The sequence below is a fragment of the Oryzias latipes genome, chromosome 6 (genome assembly GCF_002234675.1).
Source record: "Oryzias latipes chromosome 6, ASM223467v1".
NCBI lineage: Eukaryota > Metazoa > Chordata > Actinopteri > Beloniformes > Adrianichthyidae > Oryzias > Oryzias latipes.
This window is the reverse complement of record NC_019864.2, coordinates 30,713,415-30,727,939: the sequence shown is the minus strand read 5'-3', so window position 1 is coordinate 30,727,939 and position 14,525 is coordinate 30,713,415. Positions and strand designations below refer to the sequence as shown.

At 43.4% G+C, this 14,525-nt stretch overlaps 2 protein-coding genes across 2 annotated transcripts in view; one reads left to right on the top strand and one right to left on the bottom strand.

Annotated features, from left to right (window-relative positions):
• The window catches only part of LOC105354303 (neural-cadherin-like), a 130,843-nt gene that overhangs the window by 17,525 nt on the left and 98,793 nt on the right, over positions 1 to 14,525 (top strand). The gene's annotated exons all lie outside the window — the stretch shown is intronic.
• LOC111947553 lies at positions 3,339 to 4,082 on the bottom strand. Its single transcript, XM_023956115.1, has 2 exons — positions 3,490 to 4,082; positions 3,339 to 3,415 (listed from the first exon to the last, which is right to left on the bottom strand). Exons 1-2 carry the CDS (start codon positions 4,076 to 4,078, stop codon positions 3,390 to 3,392), a joined length of 615 nt encoding a protein of 204 aa, XP_023811883.1. The 5' UTR covers positions 4,079 to 4,082; the 3' UTR covers positions 3,339 to 3,389.

Here is a 14,525-nt window from a genome sequence, read left to right as displayed (position 1 = left end):
GTCTCCAAGGTGAACTCTCTACCTAAGAGGTAGTATTTAAAAGAATCCATAGCCCATTTGACTGCCAGCGCCTCTTTTTCGACAATGGAGTAGTGGATTTCTCTGGGGAGTAGCTTTCGGCTGATGTAAGCCACAGGATGTCGATCGTCAGACGTGTACTGTAGAAGCACAGCTCCAATGCCTCTTTGCGATGCGTCGGTTTGCAAAATGAAAGGTTTATTAAAATCTGGACTGTGCAGTATGGGGTCCTTACTGAATGATTGCTGAATGTCTCGAAACGCTGTCACAGACTCCGTAGTCCACCTGATCTTGTTTGGACATCTTGAGCCGGTCATGTCAGTCAACGGAGCTGCACGGGCTGAAAAGCTTGGAATAAATTTGTGATAAAATCCAGCTAATCCAAGAAAAGACCTTAGCTGCTTTCTTGTCTGTGGTAGAGGGCAGGATTCAATCGCCTGTACTTTGTTGACTTGCGGTTTGATCAACCCACCTCCAATAGTGTAACCAAGGTACTCCGTTTCCCTCCGGGCAAAAGCACACTTTGCTGGATTGATGGTTAACCCCGCAGCATGCAGGCACTCCAGAACCTTCTTCAGATGTCTTAGATGTTCCTCCCAGGTGGCACTGTAAACCACAATATCATCAAGATAAGCACAAGCACAGTCCTTTAGGCCACCGCGTACCTGATCCATAAGTCGCTGAAAAGTTGCAGGGGCACCGTGCAACCCAAACGGAAGAACGGTAAACTGAAAGAGCCCCCAGGGTGTCCGAAAAGCAGTCAGTTCCTGGGACCGCTCTGTAAGGGGAACCTGCCAATAACCCTTACAAAGGTCAATAGTTGTTAAAAACTTCGCCTTTCCCAGACACTCAATGAGATTGTCAATTCTGGGGGTTGGATAGGAATCAAATTTTGACACAGAATTTAGATAGCGAAAATCTATGCAAAATCTGATGGTTCCATCCTTCTTGGGGACCAACACAACTGGATGACACCACTCACTTTTCGAAGGCTTGATGATCCCGAGGGACAGCATGTGATCAACCTCTTCCTTTAGCGGACCCAGTAGACGCTCTGGTACTCTGTAACTCATGCGCCTAACTGTAGCCTGCTCCTTTAGAACAATGTCATGGTGCACCAAGTTTGTGTGTCCTGGATATTCCTGGAAGACTCTGGAATCAATCAATGCTTTCACCTGAGCTTGTTGGTTTTCAGAAAGATGGTTTAAATCCAAGGTGGTGGGCATTGATGATGGCAGGAATTCATCCACTTCGTCCTCCTCACTGACATCTCTGATCAGCAGTCCCATAGCATCATCTGCAGTCCTGGAAACCCATTATTTGAGAAGGTTAACGTGCAATACACGACTGGACTGTTTGTGACCTGGGGTGGAAACCTGATATGTTGTAGCCCCAAGTTTCTTTTGGACCACAAAGGGGCCTTGCCATTTGGCTAGCAACTTACTGTCACTTGTGGGTAGCATTACTAGGACTTTTTGACCTGGCAGGAAACTTCTCTAGCGTGCTTTTTGATCATACCAGCTCTTCTGGCGTCTCTGTGCATCAGCCATGTGGGCCTGTGCTAACTCGCTCATCCTCTGCAGCTTTTCTCTCATTTGAATAACATACTGAATGGCATTGACAGGTTCTTCTCTGCCCTGCTCTCCTTCCCAGGTTTCTCTTAAGAGGGTCAGGGGTCCCCTTACTTCATGTCCATAAAGTAATTCAAAGGGGGAGAACCCTGTTGAAGCCTGGGGTACCTCTCTGTAGGCGAAGAGGAGATAAGGCAGCCACTGATCCCAATCAGACCCGGTTTCATTGACGAACTTACGAAGCATTTGCTTAAGCGTCTGATTAAAGCGTTCAGTCAACCCGTCCGTCTGTGGATGATAAGGAGTGGTCCGCAGATTCTTCACCCCCAGGAGCTGATAAACCTGCTTAAGCAAGTTAGACATGAAGTTAGTGCCTCGGTCTGTCAAAATTTCTCGGGGGAAACCCACTCTGGAAAAAACTGAACCAGAGAGAATGCCACAGCTTTTGCTTTCACACATTTCAGTGGAAACACCTCTGGGTACTTTGTGGCATAATCTGTGATGACTAGCATGTAGCGGTTTCCAGCTTTACTTTTCTCCACTGGTCCCACTACATCCATGCCAAGGCGTTCAAACGGAGTGCCAATAATTGGGAGAGGCTGGAGTGGAGCTTTGGTGGTACATTTCAGTGAGGTTTTCTGGCACTGAGGGCAACTCTGACAGTAATGTTGGATGTCTGTACGTAAGCCAGGCCAGTAGAAGTGTTTCATCACACGTGCAGTTGTTTTTTGCTTCCCTAGGTGGCCAGCCCACGGTATGGTGTGGCCTAGGCTGAGTACTACATCTCGAACCAACAGAGGAACCACCAGTTGCTTCACTTTACCTTGCTGGTGATAAAGAACTCCATTCTCCACCAGATACTCCCTCTTCGACTCCTCAGCCATTTCTGCTGCTTTTACAAAACAAGACGACAAAGTTGGATCATTTTGTTGCATTTCAACAATGTTAGATGGCAACTTGAACCCTAAACCCACTTCTGGAGTTGCTTCAACGGGCGGATCTACCATAGTTAGTTTAAATTTCTCTTGCCTTTTCTGACTACGCGTTTTGCGAGACTTCCCGGGTTTTGTCTCAAGCTCAGCATCATAGAAAGGTAAAGCGCAGAGAAGTGGCAGATTCGCATCTGTATTTTTAGCTTGAGCTCTCGTAACCGCAACAGCACTTCCTCTTGTGTCCAACAGGTCATAAAGAACTGGCAGGTCATGACCCAAAACAACTGGGAAAGGAAGGTCATCAACAACTCCTACTTTCAGAAGATACATCTGTCCTTGAATTTCCAAGTAGAGATCAGCAGTAGGATAAAGTCTTTTATCACCATGTACACAGCAGATGGAAACTGTCTCTTGAGTGGAAACAAGGTTGACTGGTACATGTTGTCGATGAATTAAAGTCTGTGTACTGCCAGTGTCAATCAGTGCATTGCAACATTTCCCATTCACTTTAACAGTGGTCATTTTAATAGGCTGGTTAGCTCGACTTTCCAAAGCATGGCTCTGATATGGAACAAAACACATCTGAGTGAGCTTTGCTGAATTTCTTGGGCAAAGGGGTTTAATATGTCCTTCCTGCCCACACAAATAGCAGATTGGTGGTTTATTGGAAGATTTTGCTGGTTTACTCATCTGATCATCCTGCACAGGCATTCTCGGTGTTCCTGGAGCCAGTCTGTGGTGGTGGTGTTGTGGGGCTGTTGGCCTGCGTGAGTCTTTTATACCCTTCCATTGCAGGTTGCTCCATGGTACATTTTTCTTGCGAGCAGCCACAAACACCTCTGCCAGTGTTGCGGCTTCAGCTGCTGATTTAGGCCCATGTTCTTTTATCCAGACCTGAAGCTCAGGAGACATCATTCTTAAGTATTGTTCCATAATGATTATCTCACCAATTTCTTTTACCGTTTTACCTCTGGGTTGAATCCACTTATCATAGAGTTCTTTGAGACGGGCATAAAGCTCCTTGGGACTTTCGTCAGGGCCCACTTCCAAGGAACGAAATCTCTGTCGGTAAGACTCAGGGCTGATGTCATACTTATGTAAGATTGCAGTTTTAACTTTTTCATAGTTCGAAGAATCATCGACATCCATGTTAACATAGGCACTTCTGGCCTTACCAGTGAGCAGTGGGATGAGGCGGAAAACCCAGTCTGACTCCACCCACTTGCACGCTGTTGCTATGCGTTCAAAAGTTATTAGGAAATGTTCAATGTCATCGTTTTCTGTTAGCTTTTCTAACCTGGGATCCATAGAGAAGCGAGGGTGAGTGGTTACTTGCTGTGCCCCTGCTGTCTGATGTACGGCCTCTGGCAGCCGATCATCTGAACCAGACTCCTCTGTTGGATCAGGGGCTGATGAGGTGTAATCAGGAACAGGTGACGTCCGGGCCTGCACCTCCATCTGCAAAAGTTGGAACTGATGCTGCAGGCCTTTTAGCCTGTGTTCCTGCTGCTTTGCTTCCTCCTGGAGTCTCATTTCTCTGGCTTCCTGTTGTCCCATGAAGGCCTGGAGAATACTAGTGAGATGTTGTAATGTTGGCTCTTCACCCTCGGTACCTGTACCAGCTCCTGAAGCTCCAGCCTCCTCCTCTTCTCCATTGTCCATGTTGGCAGTGCTGTAGTCTTTATGTTCAATGCGTGTTCTTGTAGTCCTTCCTCCTCGTTGCATGGCTCACAAAAAAAAATTTCAAAGGATTTCCGGGGGGAAGAGAGAGAAAAAAAAAACTGTCCTTAAACTGCTGATCCCACTTCTGACACCATTATGTGGTGGACCGAGCAGTAGAAGGCAAGGACAGCAAACAATTTAATCAAAAATATTGAAATTTAATTTTCAAAATGTGTAAATGGGCAAAAATGGGCCCTTAAAAGAGGTCAAAGCAACAAAGTTAACTCAAGTTTTTAAATGTAACAGAGGACAACTGAACAGACAAAGCAACATAATTAAACTGACCTCCCTAATTGGAAACACAAGGGAACATATATAGTGGCTGATCAAACCAACTAGACACACAAGGGGGAACTTAAAGAGACTAAGACAAACCACAGAGAACAAACTAAACTAATGCCCAACATGTGATAAATTAACATACACAGTGAATGAAACTAAGGACCATCAAAATGGAAACTAAAGTAAAGAAACACAGAAAGAGTTCCTTGTCCACTGGGCGATGGTTCAGTCCAATTAGCTGCCTGCTGAATATAAGGCCTCTGCTGACTGGGATGCATTCTTGTGTCAGGCCTGACTTGATTTTCCAGCAGCAGATGGCAGCAGCAGCAACAATGGTTCCCCTTAGCACTGGTAACTCAAGCAAATCATCAAATTATAAAAAAGTAAACTGAAGCATGCTAATAAATGTTATCAAATGTGTGTGTTATGTTTGAAAAAGAAATCCAAAGGTATATGCAAAAATAAAGTGAACAGATATGTAGGGTGTGGTGCAGGATGTTACTGCCCTGATGGGGTGGCAGTGTAGGCAGCCACCACAAGCTTCAACATGCTTCTTCTTCAAAAATGGAGTCTTGCGTGGTGTGCGTGCCTGGAGGCCATGGCGGTTGAGTGCATTACTTATTGTTTTCTTTGAAACAACGGTACCTGCTGATTCCAGGTCTTTCTGAAGCTCTCCACGAGTGGTCCTGGGCTGTTGGAGAACCCTTCTGATGATTGTATTTATGACCGTGGTATCAGAGGTGAATTTCTGAAGAACTCCTGCCGCTCTGCAAAAGCGATGTCCTAGGAAACGGCACGGGTTTTTGGATTTTGGCCTCCTAACAGACAAATAAGAACACTTTAAAAATAGATCAGAAATTGATCAGATTGGAGATTTATTGAAATGCAAGCTGTGGTGGGAAGAAGTACACACTACTCCTCTGCCTTTCCGTGTTCAGTAACCAGCTGCTCTTCTACATCACCAGATAAGCACGCATGTTCAAACGCTTTCAGAGAAGAAGAGTCCCTCATCTTCACAGCAAACACCCAAAGCCCACAAGCACGCGTGGACGAACAAACACAAGTCCACACAACATCAATAGTCTCACTTTGCCAAGCCAAGATTTGCTCAGAATGTACAGGACACACAGAAGCACATGCACGCCATGCACACGCTGAGAAGTAAACATATCCCAGATTGTGCTCGCCGCTCCAGACGCACAAATGAAAGCCCAAAGCAAACGTAAGGAGGTCAAACAGGAACCTTTGTCTGCACACATCGGCTCCTCAGACTCCCAGATTACGCCGGAATATTCCATCGTGGCGTGTCATCTAGATTAACTGTCCTCGCCACCTTTGCAAATGAATTTGAACCGTGTGCGTGCAGTGTGTGCGTGGCATTCGAAGTTTAGAGGGCTGGTGGGCGGACTGGCAGACGAGAGCCGTGTTTTCTCTTCTAGACACGCAAGCGTCTGTTTGGATTGCTGCAGAATTATTCCGTCAAAACTTTGATAACAGGAGTCCTACTTCTCAGCCAGCTCCAATTATGTAGGATATCACTGTTTGAGAAGATACAATACTTGACTACTAATGCAGCACTTCTGTTGGTGTAATCTGTGTACAGTTATTTCGTCCAGTGCCGTTGGAGAGAAAGGCAGAGAATCCCACACACTGCCGGTCACTGGGATGTGGAATTTCATTTTGAAATGTCCTCCAGGAAGCTTGTTGATTTATCTTCACCTGCACACCCAGAGCTTTGGAGAAAACAAACCTTTGTAGAAATGAAGAAAGATGCTGCAACAGAAGGCCTCTTTCAGATTCTTGTTGACTTCAAATCAATTTTCAAGCCTTAAGATCTCATTCTTTCACAGCAAATGGGCTCCCTGCTCTCTCTGTTAAAACCTGCTTACCTCCCAATCTTCACGAATATTACTGAATTCCAGCAGATGAAGCTTTTTCACTCTGACTGTTTAGACAGAGACTCTGTGTGCTTTCTTTAGAGACAAAGCTGAAAACTCGTCTTGTATTCAGTCACCTGTTCACTTATTACAGGCCTCATTACACAGTAGATCTAGTATTGATTTGCTGGGAGCACAGCGGCTTGTTGGCTTTGATGATGTCTTTAACATTTGCTGAAATTCTGCGTCTTGTCTTTTTCTGGGCTCATCTGCTGTCTGTCTTAATTTAAGACAAATCTGCAGCGCCTTTGGGCGCTGAGCCCGGCCCGAAGTGACTTTCAGAGAATGCTTCGGAGGAACCACAGAAATCCCAGAAGAAGATCATTAGAGCCCAAAAGACGGAAACTGAGAGGCGGCAAGGTGGCAGAGGCCTTCTGGACTTTTTAGGAATTGCAAACTAACAAATAGAAAAAAAGGCATATCCGGGCTTTTTTAGTGTGCTGTTTTTGCTTTGGGGTGGCGGGAACGTGAACCCATCCTTTGTGCTCTTGTTCTCAGTTCGTTCCTAACAAGCCTTATTTGGAATCTTTTAATTGGAACAGTTTTCAATTATGTGACGACGTGTTGGATGGTCTCAGGCAGCTCCATGCCTGAGGTGAACACAAACTTGTCTAAGTTGGGGACAAATTGTGAGCCCCCCCTGGGAAATGGAGTTAAGAGTCCTGGATGGTTACAGAATCTCTGAGAATTGGTTCTGCTGGTGGTCAAGTTCAGTAAATCAAGAAATGGATGCCTTTAATCATTTTATTTGGTATTCAGTGAATTGCCTGGTTATGCCCCAACAAAGCCAAGTTTTTTATGAATAGTGTCTTTTCACAGCAGCCAATCCTTTTTTTCCCCCATTTATTTATGAAAGGACGATTCTGTTTTGTGTTTGGCTACTCTACATCAGTAAACCAACATTGTGTGTGGACCGCTGTGATTCTGTTTTCCTGCCGCGGTTCTGCTTGCAGCTGCACTGAAGGTTGAGCTGGAGTTCATGCGACTGCTCTGCTGCAGCTGAACCGACGAGTTACACCAAGAAAATGTCAAGAAAAAAGTTTCAGGGCCCCAACACAGGAGACAAGATTGGAGGGAAAAACGTGGTTTTAAAGCCTTCGTCCCTAAAATTTACAGGTGGATACAATGTGTGTGCCCCGTGTGCACACAGCACCTGTGTGCAAATATCAAGGTCATAGACCGCTCGGTGAACCCGTAGAGAGAAAGTGTTCATGCACATTTTTTCTATGGGCATGAACACCTGCAGGCTAAACACAAGCGTGTCGTACGGATTTTTTAATTCTTTCAACCCCCCCAAATCCACTGGACTCCACAAAGATCCCGTTAGTGCTGTTTACATGGTCAGTGCACGCTCCTCGCTGCAGCCTGACTGTCATTGACTGTCATTAGACAATCGGAGTGTAGTTTGTGTGCACGGCCTACGGAGCCAGTACTCACACATTACTGACAACTAAACTGTGGTCTAAGGACACCGTACAACAGCATATGCGTGTGCGACTTCCATTCGCCCTATGAATACTCCACAAAACACTTACCACATGCACAGCAACGGTACGTTCCGTCTTCATGACGTCCCCAGTTTTCATGACGTCCCTTGAGGTGCTCGCACAAGCCTTAAGAACAGCGCTCCTTTTAAGATGCAGCCACTCCTCCCTACGACGGTGCATGTGACTAAAGCTTCAGACCAGGGGGGTCAAACTCCAAACAGCCTTGAGGGCTGGTGTCCTACATGACACTGAACCTTCTTAATGGCAGAACGCACCTGATCCAGGTAGTCAATAGCAGGCATTATCAGAAAAAGCAAAACCTGAACGTAAACACATGAAAACAAAGGCCTGACATGATGAAGGCGATGAAGACTCTCGAGGATCTGCACATCATTAAAGGTAGAACTTAAATGCAATGAAGGTTATTTGAAGAAACCGCTACATGGAAGCTATGGACAACTGGAAACTGGCCCGCCCCCAGTTACTGAGGGAGGGGACGCAAATCTGAAACCAGAGCTTAAGATCAGGAAGCCGAACCAAAAACAGCCTGACAGGAAGCTGCAGAGAATCTCGTTTCTGCATGACTGAACCCTCTGAACGGACACGGCTCAGGCTCACCGCCGGGTCAGGAAGGGCAGAACCTTCTGGTTAATGTTCACGGAAGACTCTCCAGGACTGTCGTCTTCCCAAAAAGTCTCCAAAAATGCATGTTGTAGATCAGCGCAGCTCATTTGATGCTGCCGACATTATGAACCTTTCTGAAAAGCAGGATTTCCGTTGACCCTTTAACATTCAAGCTTCAGTGTCGACGTTCTTTCAAACACCGTAACTCTTCAACGGTTTACACATTTAACCTAATTCCAACGGATTCTGATGCGGAGAAGAGCGGCTCTGCATCAAAATACCACTAAAATATTGCAGCAAAGCCACTTTTTTTCCATTCCGCAATTAGTTGGAATAAACACTTCAAAGAGTGGGTGTTATTTTGCTGCCAGCAGTGAAACCCGGTTACTAAAGGGTTAAAGAAATGCTGATGGTCGAACCGGTGTTCTGACCCGGTTCAGGACTGTTTTTGGTGAGGATTTGTCTCACAGAAATCGCAAAAGGAGCCTGCAAAGGGAATTTAACTGATTGGAGCCCAAATGATTTTTAGAATGAAATGCTTTCATGCAGAATTTTCAGCAGGAGACATCGCTTCTCATCTGAAATTTGATGTTAGTTCAGCGTCTCCTCCTCGTCTCCGGCTTTCTTCTCCCAATAAGATCCAAACAAAGTCGATGTTCTATTCACTTTTGGAGGGAAAAACTAAAAACACACTGCACCTGTGTCCTATTTGCAGATGTAACAAATTGCGTGTCAAGAAACTTTTACCACCAAAGTGACCACAAAGTCATCCTCTTACGTTATGTAACACAACAGGCTGCTGAGTTCAAGAAACCCCGCCAAAATAAAATCCTCACCTTGTAAATATCAGTAATGAATGATTTCCTATCCCTTCCTGTTGTCCCAGTATGTGTTGTTTATGAGGACTAACAGTGACGGCATAACTGTGTAGAACAGAAGATGTGGTTTTCTTGTCAAGGACATGTCAACGGTTGACTACGAGAATTGAAATGACACTTTATTTCTTGAGTTTTATTTATTGGCTCATCCTTAATTCAAAGTGATCTGTTGAGAAGCCTCTCACCTGTGTGTGTAATCCTTTCTCTTCATCGTCGCCCGCTGCAGCCAAGGTAAAGTGGGATGAGGGGCAATAAAGTAACATTTTCTGAAAGACTGCTGTGAGGAGAGTTGAGTGACTGAACTAAATGAAAGCTCCGTTTCTGCACTTTGAGTTTGTTGGAAACCGGCTGGGATTGTTTGTTGAAGGGCAAAGCACCACGATCAGCAGACTTCAGCCTGGAGCTCGGATGTGAGAGCATCCTGCGGACGTGGACGCGTCTCACATCAAACTGTTAAGTAAATCAGGGTAAATCTTGAGGCGTTATTTCCCAGCAGCTGCAGGACCAATGTTTGGACTTTGTGAGCGAAGGAGCTCCATATCAGCCCCCCCCCCCCTCAAGCTCTTTGTGTGCTTCACTTTGCTTTTGTGACAAATACAACAGCGTGAAATGATCCTGAATCTTTGCTTTAAGACTGTGCCAAATATTGAAATTGGCTTCATTTATTTCTGACTGGAATAAAAAAGCCAATTATGTGTGTTTAAAGAAACTACAGGGAGGTTGCACTTCAATCCAGACTTTGGGATGAAATTGTCATATCAAAGCGGTAAAATAAGGATTTAAATTTCTCCTGACTCACAGCACAGGAAGCCCACGTTCAGCCGTCTAAACTGGGTTTGCAGTGTTTCGGTTTAATCCCCGTGACTCAGGTATTCCTCTCCACAACATCCCTGCCGACTCGTTTATCACACAAACACAACTCTGGATTAAAAGGAAATGCCGCACACAAACTGTTTCTGATACTTCCTCGTTTGAGTTTACAACACAGAAACAAGTGTTCATTTGAAATAAAAAGATTCTGTCTTTAGTTGGATTTATGGAAACAGAAATGATTTACTCTATTTTGACACCACTTCCTGGTAACATTTGTTCAATCTTTTGTTTTCAAACATCATTTGTTTGCAGAGGCAGCAGAATTAATTTTGTCAGCAATAATTCCCTCAGATTAATTTAAAGTCCTCTGAGGCTCAAAAAGAACATTTCAACCATTTTCACCCCATGAACAGAAGAAAACGCTGCCTTTTTTAATGATTGCCTCATGTATGCTAATTTGTGCCTCCACCTTCATGGTTAGCAGAGATTCGGTGAGTCATTTTTAAAGTGACTGACAGACGAGAGATGGATTTATATGTTTTTGCTTCATCTGTAATCTGTCACTTCAGTGATCATTTGAAAGTCCTCTGATGGAAGAGAAGATGGAACGAGGATGGAACTTTTAGGGACTTTTCTTTGCTCTCCTGTGGACGAAAGTCCAGCTGCAAAAACGTCTGCTGCTCTGAAAGTGTTCAAAGTTGACATTTTCTTGGTATAATACATCCATCCATCCATACATGTGTGTTTTACAATGAAAGAAGATCGTTGTGAGGAGAAAACTGCATTAAGTTGAAAGTAGAAAAAGTTACCTGTTGAACAATTTTTGTTCATATTTTTAAAAAGAGGGTTGTTTTTGTTTTCTTTTTGTATTTTTTGTATTATTTAGTCTGGTTTCTGTTCATTTTTATTCAGTTGTTTCTTGCTTTAGATGATTCTGTTGGTTGTTTTTTTAACTGACTTTCATTTTGACTTCCTACCTGTTTTTGTTCAAACTGTTTTCGGTTTTTCTCGTTCGTTTCCACTTTATAAAAGTCCAACTCCGATCATTTTCTGATCTATTTTCAAAGCTTTTATTCAAAGCTGTTTTTTTCATTATGGAGTTGCCGTTTTTAGGTTTTAAAATCTAAAAACCTCTGTTGTTTTCTAAATGTTTAAAATTCTAAACGTGGGCGGCCGTGGTGCAGCGGTAGGGCGGTTGACCCATGATCGTAACATTGCAGGTTCGATTCCCACCTTGCACTCCCATGTGTCGAAGTGTCCTTGGACAAGACACTGAACCCCACCTTGCCTCTGGTGGGAGGTTGGCGCCAGTGTTTGGCAGCGGAGCCGCCGCCAGTGTGTGAATGTGTGTGTGAATGTGTATGTGCATGGGTGAATGGGACTGTGACTGTAAAGCGCTTTGGGCCTTCGTAAGAAGGTAGAAAGCGCTATATAAGTATATGCCATTTACCATTTTAAAATCTAAAAACCTCTGTTGTTTTCTAGGACATAGTTTCTACAAGGTTCATTAAGAATTCACCTCTAAGTTTTGGGCAGTACAGTTGGTGTTATCAACCCCGAGGATCTTTAATGTCTTGAATTTGTGCTTTTTATCAATCATTTGTTCTGGATTTGAGTGCTTTTTTTGACATTACTGCAGAAATATTTTGTTTGCTTTGAGAAACCCACATTTTTATGAAATATCCTTGAACCACTTTGGGGTTATATGTGAAATTTTAATAACAAAATAAGTTTGTTTTACCTGAAACAGAAGCATCTCCATTAAACCTGATGCCCCCATGTAGCTGATCCGTGCTGGCTTCTCCTGTCCTCATTCAGATTTACACGAGTCTGGGTTAGTACGAGTGACTGAAAATAACGGAGCATCTTTTTCTGCTGCCAGAACGAGTCACAATTATCTCCCTTCCATGCATGAAAGATGATTCAGGGCTTCACAGGCTAAGTCAGATAATGGAGGAGGATAATGGAGGAGGAAACATCCTCAGCATCTCTGCAAACCTGACCGGCTTTTATCGTAGCTGCCACTTTCATATTTCCAGGTCCTTTGCCTGTTTTTTGAGCAGAAACAAACCAAACGGGGGAACACGCATGTCATCAACAACGAACAGAACAGATGTCAAACTGCTAAGTACAGAATCAATACTTTCGCCCGTTGTCTGTCCGGTACATTTTTGCATGATGTCTTTACGAAAGGCGGATTCTTATCTGGAGAAAGGAGCATTTCCAAGAAATGAAACCAAGATTTGAACTCATGCTACAATGAAACCATGGCGACAGACGGTAAACATGAAGAAATACAGCTTTTGCAGAAGAAATGGGAACGACTCCAACCCAAAGTAGTGCTGTCAGTTGCACATGAGGCCACACCCATGGCCAATTCCAGCAACAAGTTATCCCGGGGCGACAGGGCAACAAAGAGTGATTACAGCTGAGCGGATGCGGGTTTTGTTATGTGGCAGAACAGTCTGCCGTCACAAAAACCCTCGACAAAGACGACAGGAAGTCTTCCATTAAACTTTAATGCTTGAAGCCAGAAAGACGTGCAGCAGCAAACCGTCACAAACTGGTAAAATGTTCAGAGTGCAGGCGCCGGGTTCGTTCTGAGGGAGTCGTAATCTGCGACTAAGAGTCTTTAATCTCGTTGAACAGATTGTGAGATTAAAGACTCTTAAGATGTTCTTGAATTCACACTTACAGGCATGTGGGCCGACGGTTGGGAGAAAATCCTCGTCTCCACAACCGTTTGATTGCTGTCTGTTTGATGTGTGTCAAACTGCTTCATCGGGATTTCTATTAAAACACTCGAGAAGATTGAGCACAGATCTTTTGATCCACGATGGTAAACTATTGAGGAGATGAGTGAAAAAAAAATCTCTTTGCAAACCGAACAACGGGGCATTTATTGAGCACTTGCAACAGGAGCTTCTGCCATGATGATGATGATGATGGTCATTAAATGATTGCCGTGTTGCACTTCTTCCTAAACCAACCGCTCACTTATCAAATACAACAACTTTATCTAGAAAATAACAGTAACTGTGGTAACAAAAAGGCGACATAATTCACCATTCCATCTGTGAGGGATGGAGCCGTTGACAACAGCTTCGATCCAAAGCTATTGAAGCAGCGGCTCTTCTAAGGATGTTAAACTGTAAAAGCTTGTCGGTACGCCTCATTACCATAAACTATTCAGTCACGGCGGTAAACTCTGGTATATTACACATCATTGACATTTAAAAAAGAAAGCCCAGTATGCTTCAGAAATATTATTGTAAGAGTTGTTGGAAGCACCAGTTTCAAAACTGGTTTTCCTCTTTTCTCAGTGAAATCCAAAAAGCATCATTATGCACCATCATCATCACTATCATCATCATCATCATCATCACAGCTTTGGAGGGAGCCAATCATCCATACAGATTGTGCTCCCTTGTATTCAGTTTAATGAAATTAATATGCAAATATCAGGTTTTTAAGCTCGACACCAAACTCAGGAAAATACGTCTTTGTTTGCAACATGGAAGAAAAGTTTGATTAAATTTTCCTTTTCTTAATGTTTTAAGCCGTTTCAAACAATATTAACCAATAGACTGAAATCTCTGGTAAAAGACATGATCGGCTATTATTTGACTTTCTATCTCAAGTAGGTTTCATGGTGCTGTCATTTTTCCCCCCCAACAAACTTTATTGAACACAACAATCCAATTCAAAACAGTGCAAAGCAACAATAAGAAAAGAACAAGCCAGGGGGTTGAGATTACATTTTTAAATAAAGACATTGAAACTGACGCACAGATCGAGTGTTATAATGGCTTTCTTATTGTCAGACTGTTTTATTGTGTTCATGTATTGTCTGACCTCATTGACAAAGATAGAGAAATGAGGGGTATTGTTTAAAAATTTTGATTTATTAATGTGCCATTTGCATAAAAATAAAGTTAGATTAATTGTTCTTTTTTCTGAGATGGATTATGGGCGAGGCCAAACAGTACATGTTCTAAGTACAGGTGGAAGTCTAAGTCTATGTGGAAATAAAGTCACAAACTTTAGACCAGAGTTTAGTGGAAAAAGGACATGACCAAAATAAATGAACAGCATCTTCAGGCTGTTCTTGACAAAAAGAGAAGATACATCAATGTCTTTTTTGAATCCTTGCAAGTATTATCTGGATGGGTAGAATTTATGGATTAGTTTAAAGGAAATTTCTTTTACTTTATTGGTTAACTAATATTTTGCTTCCAGATCTTTTTAACAGAATTTCAAA